The sequence below is a fragment of the Podarcis melisellensis genome (genome assembly GCF_964234715.1).
Source record: "Podarcis melisellensis genome assembly, chromosome: 18".
Taxonomy (NCBI): domain Eukaryota; kingdom Metazoa; phylum Chordata; class Lepidosauria; order Squamata; family Lacertidae; genus Podarcis; species Podarcis melisellensis.
The window spans coordinates 8,249,103-8,267,302 of NC_138536.1; the positions used below are offsets into that span (position 1 = coordinate 8,249,103).

An 18,200-nucleotide genomic window follows, 5' to 3' on the forward strand; every position below is an offset into this window, starting at 1 on the left:
AAACTTCCCTAAACGGGGCTGCCTTCAGATGTCTTCTAAAAGTCAGACAGTTGTTTCTTTCCTTGACATCTGATGGGAAGGCCACCACCGAGAAGGCCTTCTGCCTGGTTCCCTGTAACCTTGCAATGAGGGAACTGCCAGAAGGCCCTCAGTGCTGAACTTGTGTCTGGGATGAACGATGAGGATGGAGACACTCCTTCAGGTATTCTGGGCTGAGGCCGTTTAGGGCTTTCAAGGTCAGCACCAACACTTTGAATTGTGCTCGGAAACGTACTGGGAGCCAATGTAGGTCTTTCAAGACAGGTGTTATGTGGTCTCGGCGGCCTCTTCCAGTCCCCAGTCTAGCTGCTGCATTATGGATTAGTTGTTGTTTCTGGGTCACCTTCAAAGGCAGCCCCACGTAGAGCGCATTGCAGGAGTCTAAGCGGGAGATAACTAGAGCATGCACCACTCTGGCGAGACAGTCTGATCATTAGCCCGAATCAGAAGGCTCCTCTTATGTTCTTATGCTTGCAAAATGATTTATTTCTACCCTGACTTTTGGACCTCAAAGAGGCTCTTGAGGCAGCTGACGCTCCCCCAAAATAAACAGACATAAATCTCACTATATACATATATATGTGTGTGTTAAATGTTAAAGGGACCCCTGGCCATTAGGTCCAACCATGGCCGACTCTGGGGTTGCGGCGCTCATCTCACTTTATTGGCCGAGGGAGCCGGCGTACAGCTTCCGGGTCATGTAGCCAGCAGGACTAAGCCGCTTCTGGCAAACCAGAGCAGCGCACAAAAACGCCGTTTACCTTCCTGCCGGAGCGGTACCTATTTATCTACTTGCACTTTGACGTGCTTTTGAACTGCTAGGTTGGCAGGAGCAAGGACCGAGCAAAGGGAGCTCACCCCGTCGCAGGGATTTGAACCGCCGACCTTCTGATTGGCAAGTCCTAGGCTCTGTGGTTTAACCCACAGCGCCACCCGTGTTCCCAATGTGCCATTTTCTTAACAGAACCACAAAGGGTCATGAAAACGTAAACATAAACTTTAATTCACCTGGGTGGTTCCAAAAACTATGAACATCTCTTGGTAAAAGGAGTCTCTGGAGTGCTGGAGCCATGATCCTTCGCCCTAACACTCTTTGGATTATTCCTGAACATCTGCAATTTCATTCTGGATAATGATAGGGATCTTTGCCACCAAAGTGCTCATACACCAGGGGAAGTGGACGGTGGCCGTCAACTCGTACCCGACATCCATGATGTCGTCGGACTTCCATGAGCTGCTGACGGACATGACTTTGGGCAGGGAGAGGGTGCTGTTGATCTTGGTGGCCTCGCAGGGGGACCCTCTCCCGATGTGAGACTCCAGGCGCATCATCTCCTCCCGCTGCTCCAAAGTGCGCTTCTCGGCCCGGAGGTTGAAGGCCTTGTAGAGGACCACAGTGTGCAGGGCGAAGACCACTTTCTTGATGGACTTCCCTGTCCGGTTGGTGATCTCCGTCGTGAAAGTGATGTCATCTCCCGGCGCGTAGATGTTTTTGCCAAGGGAGAGGCGCAGGGTTATGGGGGAGCTCTTGAAGCAGCAGTTGTACAGGAGGGCCTTCTCGACTTCCACCACCAAGGGGAACTTCAAAGCCATCGGGCAGCGGGAGAAAAGGGGATGCAAACACCGGGTGAATGTAAGAAACAGAAGAATTTCCTTGTCACTGAAGCAGGTTGCGGCCAAATCACCCATCATCCATCCAATCTAGGCTTCCTCAAACTCGGCCCTCCAGATGTTTTTGGCCTACAATTCCCATGATCCCTAGCTAGCAGGACCAGCGGTCAGGGATGATGGGAATTGTAGTCTCAAAACATCTGGAGGGCCGAGGTTGAGGAAGCCTGATCTAATCTATCTCGTGTTTGTTACGCATTTTGAGCACCTCCTGAGATACCGTAACCACATTCTGCATGATGGTTCCTGAGATCAATGAGATTTTAGCTCATATTGGGATATCACTGGGCACCCTTTTGAATCAAGATGGCAGGCTGAACCTTTCAAAACTGTGCCTGTTTTAACCAAACCTTGCACGATGGTTCTTTGAAATTGTTGAAATATATGCCAAAAATCCATTTGAGTTGTGTGACACAACTTGGGTCTACTAGACCCATTTTTTCTAAAGCGAGGTGGACGAAAGTCGCTTCTGGAGCTATCCTCCCAAAATGTAGGTCCACTACAGAGCATAAATGAAACTTATTCCTATCAAATACAACATTAAAACTTCAGCAGTGTTCTGTAGTGGTTAGTGTGTCACAGTAGGACCCGGGAAAGACCAGGGATGAGATGAGTCTTCACTCAGATATAAAGCTCATAGGGTGACTTTGGCCCAGTCACTGGTCACTCTCAGTCTAACTTACTATCCAAGGTTGTTGTGAAGATAAAATGAAGGGGAGCTGGACAACTGCATGGCACCTTAAACTCCTTGGAGGAAAAGCAGGATACGAAATAATAATACAGTGGCACCTTGGTTTAAGAACAGCTTAGTTTATGAACAACTTGGATTAAGAACGCTGCAAACCTGGAAGTAGGTGTTTTGGTTTGTGAACTTTGCCTTGGAAGCAGAACACGCTTCCTGTTGAGTGTGTTCCATTCGTAAATTGAGTCCCCCGCTGCTATGGAAAGCACGCCTTGGTTTAAGAACGCTTTGGTTTAAGAACGCTTTGGTTTAAGACTTCCAGAATGGATTAAGTTCATAAACCAAGGTGTCACTGTAGTAGTAGTTGTAGTTGTAGTAGTAGTAGTAATAATAATAATAATAGTAATAATACAGTCGTACCTTGGAAGGCGAACGGAATCAGTTCCGGAAGTCTGTTTGACTTCCAAAATGTTCCGAAACCAAAGCGCGGCTTCTGATTGGCTGCAGGAAGCTCCGGCACTCAGTCAGAAGCTGTGGAAGCCCCATCGGAAGTTCAGCTTCCAAAAATACCGTATTTTTCTGTCTATATTTTTCTGTCTATAGACAGTATTTTTCTGTCTATATTTTGGGGGATTTAAGATAATGGGGGGAGATGGCCCCGTGTATAAGATGCCCCCTAATTTTTGGCATTTTGGGGATTTTTTAGGGGGGGGAACCTAGTATTATCATGGAAAAATATAGTAGTTTGCAAACAGGAAGACTCATTTCCGGGTTTGTGGTGTTCGGGAGCCAAAATGTTTGAGAACCAAGCTGTTTGAAAACCAAGGTACGACTGTAATAATAATAATAATGGACTTTGAAATTTTAGAAGATTTGTGGTGTCTGTGGATAGCGGAAAAATGGAATTTAATAGAATCATAGAATCATAGAGTTGGAAGAGACCCCAAGGGCCATCGAGTCCAACCCCCTGCCAAGCAGGAAACACCATCAGAGCACTCCTGACATATGGTTGTCAAGCCTCTGCTTAAAGACCTCCAAAGAAGGAGACTCCACCACACTCCTTGGCAGCAAATCCCACTGTCAAACAGCTCTTACTGTCAGGAAGTTCTTCCTAATGTTGAGGTGGAATCTTCTTTCTTGTAGTTTGGATCCATTGCTCCGTGTCCGCTTCTCTGGAGCAGCAGAAAACAACCTTTCTCCCTCCTGTATGTGACATCCTTTTCTATATTTGAACATGGCTATCATATCACCCCTTAACCTCCTCTTCCCCAGGCTAAACATGCCCAGCTCCCTTAGCCGTTCCTCATAAGGCATCGTTTCCAGGCCTTTGACCATTTTGGTTGCCCTCCTCTGGACACGTTCCAGTTTGTCAGTGTCCTTCTTGAACTGTGGTGCCCAGAACTGGACACAGTACTCCAGGTGAGGTCTGACCAGAGCAGAATACAGTGGCACTATTACTTCCCTTGATCTAGATGCTATACTCTTATGGATGCAGCCCAGAAATTTGGCCAAGCTCAAAAAGGGAAAGGAGGATTCAGTTGTAGAACCATAGAACTGTTGCGTTGGAAGGAATCCCCAAGGGCTCATGTGGTCCAGCCCTCCTACAATGCAACTCGCTTTGAACCCGCAGCTCTGAGAGACTGACCTCCGATATGACAACGTCCTGCCTGAAGACGGAGATCCCTTGAACCAGTAGGTACTTCTTCTGCTTCCGGAGAATAAGCTCCCTCGTTGCGCAGGTGCCTTGGAGGAAGTAGCTGATTCGTCCGACCCGGCTAGTGAAAGTGGAAGGGATCCTGGGAGGCAAGACGAAGTGGAAATCAAAAGGGTGGACACCCGGACCCAGCCAGTTCCCTGCAGGCCAAAAAGAAATTCTTCTCACTTTCTCTTCGTTTTCTGTGGTTGGAGCTGACGTGTGAGCCCTGGGAAGCCACTGGCTTGAAATTGCCCCTGTGAGGACTAGGCTAGAGCATAGCTGTCAACTTACAGATTTGAAAATAAGGGACCAGCAGCCAAAATAAGGGATTTTAGCCAGCCAGCTCCCGAGCCAAAGGCAGAAAGCCCAGCCAGCCCAGCAGCCAAACGAAGCCTCAAGCGGTGGTTCCCACGGCGCAGCAACCCAGCAAAGGGGATGCAGCAAGGAAAACCACTGTCACCTCTCCGCTGGGAAGCGCTGAGCAAAGGCGAGTCCCCAGGCAACGCGGCCGATTTGATCGTCACAAGGCATGCAAGCTCCACCCCTCAGTCGTTCTTAGACTCCTTATTGGGTGAGCAACGCAGCCAAGCAACACAGTTGGAGCCTCCCTCCTCCCAGGCCGGCAGGGAGGGAGAGGCAGTGGCGTAGCGTGGGTTGTCAGCACCCGGGGCAAGGCAAGTAATTTGCGCCCCCTAACCCGTGGATTTGCGCCCCCTAACCCGTGGATTTGCACCCCCTAACCCGTGGATTTGCGCCCCCTAACCCATGGATTTGTGCCTCCTAACCTGTGGATTTGCGCCCCCTAACCCTAACCCCCAGATGTTGCGCCCAGTGCGGCCGGCCCCCCCTGCACCCCCCACGCTACGCCACTGGGGAGAGGAGCTGCTTCCTTTGAAACCCGGGAAATTTAAGGGACATCATCAATAAGGGACAGCAGCGGGACACGCCGCTGGGATAAGGGACTTTCCTGCCAAATAAGGGACGGTTGACAGCTATGGGCTAGAACAAGATTCGGGTCCTTCTGTGCTCTATCACTGAGCTACAGCCCCTCCCCTAAAATTTAAGTAAGGTTCCAGTCCTCATTGTTCTGAATAGAAGCCTGGTTCAAATACAAATAGACAGAGCCAGGCCCCTGGTCCAGCTAGCTCAATATTGTCTAGCTCATGGGAGCCGGAACCCAATTCACTTGCCATCAAGTTAATTCTTAAGATCGACACACCTTCTTTTACATGCTTATTTTGGTTCTGCCTGGAGGCCATTTTGTGAAAGATACTAGGGAACTTGTTATGATGACTCCTCAGCTATAATGACTCTCTTCCTGTGCTCAGAGGCCCTCTTGTGTTCATTACCAGGCCCTGCAGTCCAGATCTGGGGAGGGAAGTCTCGTTTTCAAACCAGACCTTGTTTATTTATTTTATTTTATTAAAAAATTTGCTGGCATCTGGGGCTGGAGAATCACAGCGTCTGCTGTGGCTGCAGAGACAGGCAACTTGTAACTGCAGCCTCCTGAGTTGCTTTTGCTGCATTAGCAGCGCCAAAGTGACTTCCCTGGGATGCAAGCCCTGGGCTGTATGTCTGGAGGTCCTGGGCTTTCAGGATGAGAAGACCTCACTGAAGCTGGGATAGCTCAGTCCGTAGAGCATGAGACTCTGAATCGCGGGTTTCAGCCCTATGTTGGGCAGAAGATTCCTGCATTTGCAAGGAGTTGGGCTAGATGAAAGGTAAAGGTAAATGACACCTGGACGGTTAGGTCCAGTCGTGGCCGACTCTGGGGTTGCGGCGCTCATCTCGCTTTACTGGACGAGTACAGCTTCCGGGTCATGTGGCGAACCAGAGCAGCGCACGGAAACACCGTTTACCTTCCCGCTAGAGTGGTACCTATTTATCTACTTGCACTTTGACATGCTTTCGAACTGCTAGGTGGGCAGGAGCAGGGACCGAGCAACGGGAGCTCACTCCATTACAGGGATTCGAACCGCTGACCTTCTGATCGGTAAGCCCAAGAGGTTTAGTAGTTTGGGGTTATATTCATAGAGAATCATATTCTTTTAACATGTAATTGAAAAATGTGCATGACATCCTCTTGCATTCCTTTTAAAAGAATATGATTCTCTATGAATATAACCCTTGCAGTTTGGTGCCCTGCCTAGAATATTATATAGTAGTTCTGACATAATTGACAGTGTCCATCAGGTAAATAAAATATTGCAGAACAATTTAAACCTCTGAGGTAAGAATAGCCAGCATTTTAACTGTAAGCAGTATGGTCTCAACTTTTTTTTAATATTAAGATTTGTCTCCCCATTTTTTGTGCACAAATAAAAAGTTTAAGCAGCAACAGACAACCCTCTTTCCTCACGCTCTATCTTGAAAGTTTTTGTCTTGTGGACGTAATCTGCCTTGTTGACGCAGGTCCCGGGCTGGCTGTAGTCTTTCTCGACGTTGGTCTCTTCGATCCACTCAAGGTAGCCCCTTCCAATCAGCTCGACTTTCACCAGGGGGTCCACCAGGGTGCTGTGGAGGCTGAGAACTAGTTGCCCTTCCACCACCGAGCCGGCTACGTACACATCCTTCGGAATCACCAGCTCGATAGACTTCACCACCGACATGGGTGGCCCGGAAGGAGCTCCGGAGACTGTTCCCTCCGGGGTCTAGAATCCCTGCAAGGGCTGCGTTGGATGATGTCAAAAGGGCTTGTGACGTCACAACAGTGTGTTTCAAGAAAGAGCAGCTGCTTGCAGAGGGAATGTTAGAATTCCTACTCCATGATTGCAGTCATGGGATTGTTGTCTATCGCATGACGGTATATGTTTTGACTCCACAGAGTGGGAAGTGACGGAGACAGGATGTTTGTGTTACTGTGTTCCGTGAAGTGGGACTGTTGCCCTTTGTTCTTTCTCTCTTTGCTGTCTGATGCTAGAGAGAGAGGGAGCCATGTTGCAGTGCTCCGTGTAAATAAAGTAGATTAGCCAAAATGCTGAGTTGCTGAGGTCTGCGGATCCCTAAGTGTGTCGGTTGGCATTGGTCACTGTGATGTTCGGGAAGAAGAAAGCTTTTGAAGCTCCCGAACGATTGACCAGGAGGGAGAGAACATGCCAGTCAAGCATGTGTCTCTGCCGGGGTCCTACTCGAGTGTAGGCTGAACTCCTGACAGGGAGAACCCAATGGTGACACCATTTAAAGCACTTGAATAGTCAAGTTTCTTGCTATGGGGAGTTATGGGCTGTTAGGGGAGGGGTAGTAACTCTGGCTACTACAAGAGACACCACTTTGCCGACAAAGGTCCATATAGTTAAAGCTGTGATTTTCCCAGTAGTGATGTATGGAAGTGAGAGCTGGACGGTTGATGGCCGAAGAATGGATGCTTTTGAATTCTGGTGCTGGAGGAGACACTTGAGAGTCCCATGGACTGCAAGAAGATCAAACCTATCCGTTCTGAAGGAACAGGTAGGTAGCAGTGTTGGTCTGCCGTAATCAAAACAAAATAAAAATTCCTTATAGTAGCACCTTAGAGACCATCTAAGTTTGTTATTGGTATGAGCTTTCGTGTACATGCACACTTCTTCAGATACTAATTTCCTTCATTCTGAAGGAAATCAGCCCTGAGTACTCACTGGAAAGACAGATCCTGAAGCTGAGGCTCCAAGACTTTGGCCACCTCATAAGAAGAAAAGACACTGATGCTGGGAAAGATGGAGGGCATAAGGAGAAGGGGACGACAGAGGACGAGATGGTGGGACAGTGTTCTCAAAGCTATGAACATGAGTTTGACCAAACTGCGGGAGGCAGTGGAAGACAGGAGTGCCTGGTGTGCTCTGGTCCAGGGGGTCACGAAGGGGGAAAAGGTGGAGGAGGGATTCATTCAGATTTGGTGCGCTGGGAGGGGAAAGCTGAGTGGGGGCGCACTACCATTAGGACTCAGCTGGGAGGTAAGGATGAACTTGAGAGCATGCTCTCCATGCAGTTACAGTTATACCTTGAGTTGAATTGGGCTCCGCAGCAACCCAGAAGTAACGGAGCGCGTTACTTCCGGGTTCCGCCGCTCGTGCATGCGCAGATGCTCAAAATGACGTCACGCGCATGCGCGGTAGCGGCAAAATGTGACCCGCGACACGCGCAGACCGCTGTCACGTTTTGCGTTCCATTTGGGATGCGAACGGGGCTCTGGAACTGATCCCGTTCGCATCCCAAGGTACCACTGTAGTGGTTAAAAACAAACAAACCTTTAAAGACGGGGGCAGGTTTTAAGGTCCTATTAGATTCAGCAGGGCTTACTCTCAGGTAAGTGCATTTAGGGCTGCACCCTTTGTGACCCAGGTTTTGGGTCCTTTTTAGGTTCAGGGTGTCACTGCTTTATACCCAACCCCCCCCCCCAATATTTGAAAACGTCAGCTTTGTATTTAAACACAAACTTGCCAGGAACGTCCTTGTTTGGGTCTTTATCAGTTTATTTAAAGAACAACAAACTGGTGATTGCTTTAACTTTTTGATATGTGGTGATTTGAATCATGAGGATGAATTAGAAGAACTCCTGAGTCCGCTCCCTAAAAAACAGGTCTGGGATCTGGGGGACCTTTCCTAAAAAAAAGGTCAACAACTTTGGGGCTCCCCCCCTTAAAAAAAGATTGACCACCCGGGGGGGGGGTGTCAGAGGGATCTTTCCACCACTGCGCCAGATATGCTTAAGACGGCCCTGGCTAACACAGTGGTTTGACTTCACCCCCGGAGGCAGACTCCATTGTCTCTTGATGGATGCCAGCAATGGGTTACCTTCCTGACCTGTCAGATACTTCCACCCCATGCATCTGAAGCACACCTGAAGTGCATAGCTCCCCCCTCAAAGAACCTTGGGAAGTGAAATCTGTTAAAGGTGCTTGGGACTGTAGCGTTGCTGGGGGTAAACTACAATTTCCAGTATTCTTAACGCAGTAAAAATGTGTTTTAAATATATAGCGTGGGTGTGAAATTTCTGGGATTTTAAGTTCAGCCTCAGAGGTTTTGTTCTCTGTGGGAGGACATGAGACAGGAAGATCATACTCAGGACATCACAGTTCTATATAATAAATCCCCAGTAGACCATAAGGGTGGCGCTGTGGTCTATAGCACTGAGCCTAGGGCTTGCTGATCAGAAGGTCGGTGGTTCGAATCCGCTCCCATTGCTCGGTCGCTGCTCCTGTCCACCTAGCAGTTCAAAAGCACCTCAAAGTGCAAGTAGATGAATAGGTACCACTCCGGCAGGAAGGTAAACGGCGTTTCCGTGCGCTGCTTTGGTTCGCCAGAAGCGGCTTAGTCATGCCGGCCACATGACCCGGAAGCTGGACGCCGGCTCCCTCGGCCAGTAAAGCGAGATGAGCGCCACAACCCCAGAGTCGGTCACGGCTGGACCTGTCAGGGTTCCCTTTACCTTTAGAGATCCATCATTTTTTTCCTCTTTTTTGCCGAACAAATTGTTCCAGTATTTCCAGTGTGGCAACAAAGAAAATCAAAGAGCCTCACAGTGCCTTTAAGAGACTTGTTATTTATCAGTAATAATTAAATATCTGACAAATGTTGGTTATTGCTGAGATGATTATATTAACCTCTGTAGTGATGTGCACATGCTTTTAACTCTGGGTTAAAATAATTATTAATTTTAATTTTACTCTGGGTTAATTTTACTCTGGGTTTTGCTATAAAAAGTAAATGTGTTCTGATGCAAGCTTTTGCAGGCTAGAGGACCCAAGATGTACCAAAAGTTTCACCAGATGAATGAAAAGTTAAACTGCCAGGAATGAAGGGGGAGATAAGAATGCTAATTGGCAATGAATGCAAAAAGTACAGTCCGCGACAATTAAATTAGGGCTTAAACTTTTACAAAATCAGCACAGAGACTCCTCATAAAAGCAGCAATTGTGCTGATAACAACAATCAGCATTGCTGAGTAAATTTAAGACTTAAATTTAAATGCCTTTGCCTCTCTTCAAAATCCTGAATGAATACAACTGGGATATGTTTGACTCTTTCAGCAATTTCACTCTTTGATATGATTATGGTAGTCAAGATAACATTGGAAGGATAATACTGGAAGATCAAAAGGCCTCTATGCAAATTAAATGATGGGATTTAGCCATTTTGAGCAAGTCAGCATGCTTAATTAGGGTGTAGCAAGGCACTCTGAAGTCTATAGGTTTGACATAAAGCAGAACATTTTAAAACTTTGCTAGCATGCTAGACAAAACAAGATATTTAGAAATATTTCCCCGTTGTGGTTGTATTAGGGTACATTGAATTTTTCAGCTTTCAAATTCCAAAAATGAGGGGTGCCAAAAAATTGTAACATGACTTGGGAACTTTAGTTAATTTAATATACAGTAATTCAGTTTTGCCTGGTAAGTAAAATGTGGGTAAAATTGCACAGAAATAATTAAAAATGATTGCCAAGTAATTGCAGTTATATATTATTATTTATCATTGCCTGACATTTTCACAGGGTAAAATTAAAGTTATTTGGTTTCCCGGATACAGTTTATGTGCTTCTTCATCAAATGTAGACTTACCAAGCTAAACATTGTCCAGGCACAAAAACAGCAGCAGATTTGAATTCTTCATACCCAAAATCCTATTTTTTAAGACCCCTCATTGAAGAAATTCACCTGTTAAAATGACACACACTATTTTGTAGTTTTTGATGGTTTCCCTGCCAGTTCATCACTGGTAGGGCTGTGTGTGTGTGTGTGTCTTTGAGCTTTTAATGACAGAAAGAAAAGTGAGGAAACTTGACCTAAAGGACTGATCAAAAGCAACCAAGTAAGACGCGGGTGGCGCTGTGGGTTAAACCACAGAGCTTAGGACTTGCCGGGTTGGCAGTTCGATTCCCCGTGACGGGGTGAGTGCCCGTTGCTCGGTCCCTGCTCCTGCCAACCTAGCAGTTCAAAAGCACCTCAAAGTGCAAGTAGATACAGTAAATAGGTACCGCTCTGGCAGGAAGGTAAATGGCGTTTCTGTGTGCTGCTGTGGTTTGCTGTGGCAGCGGCTTAGTCATGCTGGCCACATGACCTGGAAGCTGTACACTGGATCCCTCGGCCAGTAAAGCGAGATGAGCGCCACAACCCCAGAGTCGGCCACGACTGGACCTAATGGTCAGGAGTCCAATTCCCAGCACACTTAATAATACGATTCCAAATATTATTTGGGAGAAGACTTCTGCTTTAAATGGGTGGTGTTTTCAGTCCCAGAAAACACAAATTTGATATATTCATTGTTGCAAACTAAATGCAAACTAAATTAACTTTTGCACATCCCTACTCAAAAGTAACTGCCATTGAACTGAACACCGCTTACGCCCAGGTAAATGAGTAGAGGGTTTGCAACCTCAAGAGGCAAAAGCAAAATAGTTTCCAGAGCTGGGATGATCGGGTCAAGCTGAGTGTTTCAAGTACAGTAATCTCTTGAAGCTCAACATCAAAAAAACGAAGATCATGGCCACTGGTCCCATCACCTCCTGGCAAATAGAAGGGGAAGAAATGGAGGCAGTGAGAGATTTTACTTTCTTGGGCTCCATGACCACTGCAGATGGTGACAGCAGCCACGAAATTAAAAGACGCCTGCTTCTTGGGAGAAAGGCGATGGCAAACCTGGACAGCATCTTAAAAAGCAGAGACATCACCTTGTCAACAAAGGTTCGTATAGTTCAAGCTCTGGTTTTCCCAGTAGTGATGTATGGAAGTGAGAGCTGGACCATAAAGAAGGCTGATCGCCAAAGAATGGATGCTTTTGAATTCTGGTGCTGGAGGAGACTCTACAGAGTCCCATGGACTGCAAGAAGATCAAACCTCTCCATTCTGAAGGAAATCAGCCCTGAGTGCTCACTGGAAGGACAGTTCCTGAAGCTGAGGCTCCAAGACTTTGGCCACCTCATGAGAAGAGAAGACTCCCTGGAAAAGACCCTGATGTTGGGAAAGATGGAGGGCACAAGGAGAAGGGGACGACAGAGGACGAGATGGTGGGACAGTGTTCTGGAAGCTACAAACATGAGTCTGACCAAACTGCGGGAGGCAGTGGAAGACAGGAGTGCCTGGCATGCTCTGGTCCAGGGGGTCACGAAGAGGCGGACACGACTAAAGGACTAAACAGCAACAAAGTCTCTCGATCAGTCGAGGTCTGAGCTATCACTCGTCGCGCATGCGCACTCAACCCTCCGAGCGGCGGGCCGGAATGGCAAGTGAGCCGGGATGAAGCCACGCCCACTTCCTCCCAGTTCCCGCCACCGCCGACCAATCAGGAGGCTCCGAACGGCCCACAGCAACTTTCCCCGCCAAACTCTAAAGACTGGAGGCGTAAAAAAGGAGCATTTTGCGCGGGCTGCGCCACTTGCGGGTGACCTTTCGCTTCCAGCTTTTTGAATAGACACATATATAATATATATATATATATATAATATAATATGTAGAATATTGCCACGCGAGATCTGTACATCTGGATCAAACGGCAGCATTTGGGATTGAGTGATACAGTTTTAATTTTTTTATTATTTTTTTCCATCGGAGGAAGGAAAAAAAGGCGCGCTTTCCCCGTCTTCGGATTTGCAAAGAAGCAGAGCCGAGAGAAAGAGAGAGAAGTTTTATTTTTATTTTTTTTAAAAAGACAAGTAAACCAGGTGAGTGTCCTTTTTAAGACAGAAATCCGCAAAGCAATTGTATTTCAGAAGTGGAGCGTGTGGTGGATCTCAAGGCGATCTGCCTAGCATTGCAGAAGAGATTTGCGGGGTGGGTCGGCTGCCCGAGAGGTGGTGGTGCTGCAATAGCGGGAATACAGCGGGAAAATAAGTTGCAATTTTCTGTTAACCTTAATATACTGCTAATATACTGTTCGTTGTTTAAGCAGAGTCTATATTCTGCCCTTCCAGTCTACTCAGTTAAGCCAGATGGACTTAACTCCCAGATCGTTGTAGGGCAAGGGCTGCAGCGGTGGGTGGCTGACCACACAATTTTTAAAAACGGCCACACACATTCATGAAACATCCCCTGGAGTAGGAGCATTCATTGCAATGAATGGGAAGGAAAAAAAACCCACTTATAGACCTGTGCACGAACTTCCACGTCATCCCTGTGGCGTCGTGCAGAGTGAAAGCCTCTGCATGCAGGCATGGCCAAACTTGGCCCTCCAGCTGTTTGGGGACTACAACTCCCATCATCCCTAGGTAACAGGACCAGTGGTCAGGGATGATGGGAACTGTAGTCCTCAAACAGCTGGAGGGCCAAGTTTGGCCATGCCTTTCAGTGGGAAAGGAGGTCCCAATTAGGTTTACAGTGCTACCTCGGGTTACATACGCTTCAGGTTACATACTCCACTAACCCAGAAATAATGCTTCAGGTTAAGAACTTTGCTTCAGGTTGAGAACAGAAATCGTGCTCCGGCGGCGCGGCAGCGGCAGGAGGCCCCATTAGCTAAAGTGGTGCTTCAGGTTAAGAACAGTTTCAGGTTAAGTACGGACCTCTGGGACGAATTAAGTACTTAACCCGAGGTACCACTGTACTGGGATTTGCTCCCAAGTAGCATAGCATCTGTAGTATTACCTGAAGGAGCGTCTCCACCCCCATCGTTCTGCCCAGACGCTGAGGTCCAGCGCCGAGGGCCTTCTGGCGGTTCCCTCATTGTGAGAAGCAAAGCTACAGGGAACCAGGCAGAGGGCCTTTTCGGTAGTGGCGCCCGCCCTGTGGAACGCCCTCCCATCAGATGTCAAAAACGATAAACAACTACTTGACATTCAGAAGACATCTTAAGGCAGCCCTGTTCAGGGAAGTTTTTAATGTATGATATTTTAGTGTTTCCTGGTTTCTATGGAAGCCGCCCAGAGTGGCTGGGGAAACCCAGCCAGATGGGCGGGGTACAAATAATAAATTATTATTATTATTATTAATGTGGGGTAATGGCCAATGTTAGCCACACTGAGAGTAGACCCATTGATTTCAATGGATCCATGGGTAGCGGTAAGCTGCCCCCCCTTAAATCAAGTAAAGATATAAAAAGAACTCACTGACCAGTTGTGTGGCAGATAACTCGGTTTTGCCCTTCCGGACATAAAGCCTGCCCCTGCTCCCAAATAAATCCTGGCCATGCCCAGGAACGGATCCACTCTTGAGTGGCTAAAGTTGGATATCCCCTCCTGAGTCCTTGGAAGAAAGCTTGCTAGAAATCCCACTGAAATCGACAGGGTCAAGGTTTCCTTTGCTCCACCTCAGATTTAGCAAAGGCTTCCTCAACCTCAGCCCTCCAGATGTTTTGGGCCTATACAACTCCCATGATCCCTAGCTAGCAGGACCAGTGGTCAGGGATGATGGGAATTGCAGCTTCAAAACATCTGGAGGGCTGAGGGAGCCTGTTTTAGCAGAAACAGTGTGATTGTTGCCAGCCTTTTGCACAACAGTTCCCCCTTGAAATTTTTCAAGTTTTTCAGAAGTACATTTCATTGAGTTCAATGGGACTTATTCCTAAGAAAACGTGTGCATACACCTATTGGTTTATTCTGGCCCCAAGTCATAGTCCTTTTCCATCTGGTCCTGTTAGCTAGGGATGATGGGAATTGTAGTCCGGACCATCTGGAGGGCCGGAGTTTGACTGTGTCTGAACTAAGGGGTGGGAGTCAGTCCTACTCTGACTAGAACCCATTGGAGTGTGTGTGTGTGTGTGTGTGTGTGTGTGTGTGTATGTGTATATATATATATATATATATATATATATATATATATATATATATGTGCATGTATGTGTGTGTGTGTGTGTGTATATATATATATATATATATATATATATATATATATATATATAAAATTTTTTAGCAACCACCAAAACACAAACAGTGAAACCCCAGGCAGCTGATACATTGGGTATACATATTCAATAATGTACATATTCAATAATATTCCATAATAACATATTCAAATCAACCATATGTACACTTCTATATACCTTAACACTCCTCCTTCCACAAGGTTTATTTAACTTTTAACATGTTAATTGCCCCAAATTGTTCAAACCTACACAAATAATTCAATATCTTCTCAAACCAATCTTCCTCTTTCTCACTGACCTCATCTATGTATCTTCACAGTTAAGTATTCTAAAATTATAATATTATTCAGTTTTTCCCTCCATCGGTTCACCCCTAGCTCTTACCCATTGGAGTTAACTTATTTTCTTTTGGTGGGTCTGTTCTGAGCAGGGCATAATTGAATCCAACCCATTGAATACCCCCAGGCTGAGGGTGGCTTTTGGAAGGAATATGAGTATTCAAAGAATTTTTGAGCTGGCAGGGACACTAAGGATAATCTAGTCCAACCCCAGGCAATGGATGGGAGGGGAAACAGCAGGAAAGGGCTGTTTGCACTCATGGGTTGCTCGTGGGTTTCTCAGGACACAGCTGCAGTTGGTGAACATTTTAGAATCGTTTTGCTTGTGGTCCTCCAGGCATTGCTAAGCTGCAAACTCCCACCCTCAACCCCAGCTTCTGGGGACTGCAGTCCCCACACCTGGCCCACTCTGCAGGGCTGTTGTGAAGATAAAATGGGAGCCCCTTGGAGGGAATGGCAAGAGGAGCAAACCTTTTTCAGCTCAGGTTGCCGTTGAAACGGTGTGAGCAATGAGTGTTGTTGTTTCTTGCAGGAAAGTGAGACAGGGATTTCTAAAGCTTTTTGTTTTGTTTTGGTCATGGAGCAATCGGGCCTGTCCCTATTTATAGACAGCTGCACCTTGGTGGGGCTTGCAGACAAACTGATGCTTTGTGGTTTTCCTACTGCAGGCTGTAACAGGAGGAAGTGCAATTAACCGGCTTCTAGAACATGAAGGCGGCAAGCTTGCAAATCTGCTTCAGTCTTCGCCGCCATGCTGGCTGGGGGCTCATGGGAGTTGTAGTCCAACCAGGAGGTTGGCAGAGGCTGATCTTGTTGTTCCAGAAGTGGAGAGGGTGTTCTCCTCCACAGCTCCAGCTTTTGACCTTTGCAGTAATATCTTGGGGGGGTATTTTGTTACGGGTAAAGGTAAAGGGACCCCTGACAGTTAAGTCCAGTTGTGAACGACTCTCGGGTTGCAGCGCTCATCTCACTTTACTGGCCAAGGCAGTCAACATTTGTCCGCAGACAGTTTTTCCGGGTCATGTGGCCAGCATGGCTAAGCCGCTTCGGGCGAAACCAGAGCAGCGCACGCACACACAGTTTACTTTCCCGCCCAAGTGGTACCTATTTATCTACTTGCACTTTGGTGTGCTTTCGAACTGCTAGGTTGGCAGGAGCTCACCCCATCACGGGGATTCGAACTGCCGACCTTCTGATCGGCAAGCCCAAGAGGCTCAGTGGTTTAGACCACAGTGCCACCCCCATCCCTTTGTTTAGGTTACGTAAACCCAAATTAATGAGGACATTATTGGTTTATCTTTCCCTTGGATCTTTTAATCCAGTGCTCTTCAACCTTGGGTTGCCAGATGATGTTGGACTACAACTCCCATCATCCTCAACTATTGGCCAATCTGGCTGTGGATGATGGGAGTTGCAGTGCCAACAGCGTGGCATAGTGGTTAGATAGTGTGAGAAACTCGGATATATATGCTAATTGCCAAATTGCACTTTAAACCTGGGTTATGATCGGCCAATAAAGCGAGATCAGCGCCACAACCCCAGAGTCGGTCACGACTGGACCTAATGGTCAGGGATCCCTTTACCTATGATTGCTGCAACGGAATATCTAGCTGCTATTCCCCTGGTAGGGTGGTTATTATAATTATTATTATTATTCATTTAATTTCTATAACACTTAATATTTTAAAGAAAAAAAACCTCAAAGTGATTGACAACACACTAAAACCAGTGTTAGAAACTCTCATATACGTATAAGCTTGGCGCCAAATGGCTCCTTAAACCAGGCTTGCAGTCGCCAAAACGGAATGTCTAGTTGCCATTTGGGGATCAGACGGCTCAAAAGTTGTATTTTTCTATACGACTTTTTGGTTCCTAAAATTCATTTATGATTGTGCAGATGACATATAATGGACAGAATTCTACAGGATGTGTGAAAACAGTCAGGGGATGCAAGGATTCCCAAGGCATGCACCTCCCGATGGTGAAGACATCAGGCTCCATCTTGGTACCTGGGCGTCCATGCCTCAAACCCAGGAACCTGTCTTTCCCTACTTCCTATTCCACTTTTATCTCAAAGAGCTCAAAGGTGGTTTACTTTGTTCTCCCCCTCCAGACTTTCCTGGAGACTAAGGATCAAACCTGAGACGTTCTGCATGCACTGAAGGTGCTCTCCTACTAAGCTAGGGTTTGTGGGTGTTATGCCATTCCCTGAGTGGTTTAACAATTGATCTTTCTTCCAGGAGATCTCTGGGAGAGGAAGAGGGGGTCTCCTAACAACTCATTTTTGTTCAAAGCCGCCTCATAGTGCCTTAAACCCATGGCGTGAATGTGGCCTTAAGTCTTTGTTCTGGGGATTTCTGGCTTACTGCATTAAAGGAGCAAAAAGCTGAATAAGAACTAAGATCTATTCATTCCCTTTGTCCCAACTACAAGTGTTAATGTAATCAACAATCCTGAGATGGTTACATTTGTCAGTTGAAACCTTCTGGGCTTAATTCAATTTGCATCTTCTGTAGTTGTAATTTTACTGTATTTAGGGAGAATTGTTAATAAAAAAAAACCTTTAAAAAGAAAGAAACCTGCTGGACTTAATAAACTGCATGCTCATTTTAAACTTAAGGGAACTAACTGACTTACTTACTTCCAAATAAGCCATCACAGAGTTTCAGCCTTAACTGCCTTTAGGCGTGTCCAGAAGATGCATCATTTTAATGAATTAATTGATAATGATAAATAAGTATCCAGTTTTTAATTTTGGGCGACTTGCACCCAGGTAAATTCTCTTTGCAATAGACCCACTGAAATTAACAGAGCTAAGTCAGCCTAGGTAGTTTATTTTCCGTTATTCTTGTGTGTGTGGATACATCTTTGATGTATTAAAGCGAAGTTAAATAGCATAAAGGCAAAAGAAATGCCATTTATTTCTGAAATGGGATTTATGCAATTGAGTTTAGAGTGGCAATTGAAATTATTTCAATTTCCGTGGTGCTGCTACGGAGAGCCCCTC

General features: G+C 46.5%; 3 protein-coding genes across 5 annotated transcripts in view; 1 reads left to right on the top strand and 2 right to left on the bottom strand.

Annotated features, from left to right (window-relative positions):
• The window catches only part of LOC309360765 (perilipin-3-like), a 186,155-nt gene that overhangs the window by 26,004 nt on the left and 141,951 nt on the right, over positions 1 to 18,200 (bottom strand). The gene's annotated exons all lie outside the window — the stretch shown is intronic.
• Positions 1,016 to 6,753, bottom strand: ARRDC5 (arrestin domain containing 5). 2 transcript variants are annotated; one of them, XM_081895829.1, is made up of 3 exons: positions 6,432 to 6,753; positions 4,035 to 4,185; positions 1,016 to 1,620 (listed from the first exon to the last, which is right to left on the bottom strand). In XM_081895829.1, exons 1-3 carry the CDS (start codon positions 6,692 to 6,694, stop codon positions 1,138 to 1,140), a joined length of 897 nt encoding a protein of 298 aa, XP_081751955.1. In that variant the 5' UTR covers positions 6,695 to 6,753; the 3' UTR covers positions 1,016 to 1,137. The 2 variants fall into 2 exon arrangements, with proteins under 2 accessions (XP_081751955.1, XP_081751954.1); XM_081895828.1 differs by having other exon boundaries at positions 4,035 to 4,243; positions 6,445 to 6,751.
• UHRF1 (ubiquitin like with PHD and ring finger domains 1) overlaps positions 12,541 to 18,200 on the top strand; it is a 33,745-nt gene continuing 28,085 nt past the window's right edge. The window contains exon 1 of the mRNA XM_081895495.1: positions 12,541 to 12,720. The gene's annotated coding sequence lies outside the window, so the exon portion shown is untranslated. The remainder of the gene's footprint in view (positions 12,721 to 18,200) is intronic.

Coding starts and splice junctions, on each gene's coding strand:
- ARRDC5 (XM_081895828.1), bottom strand. CDS start 6,694: ATGTCGGTGGTGAAGTCTATCGAGCTGGTGATTCCGAAGGATGTGTAC. Junction 4,244..6,444: donor AAAAACTTTCAAGATAGAGC/GTGAGGAAAGAG, acceptor TTTGGCCTGCAG/GGAACTGGCTGGGTCCGGGT. Junction 1,621..4,034: donor AGGACGTTGTCATATCGGAG/GTCAGTCTCTCA, acceptor ATGGCTTTGAAG/TTCCCCTTGGTGGTGGAAGT.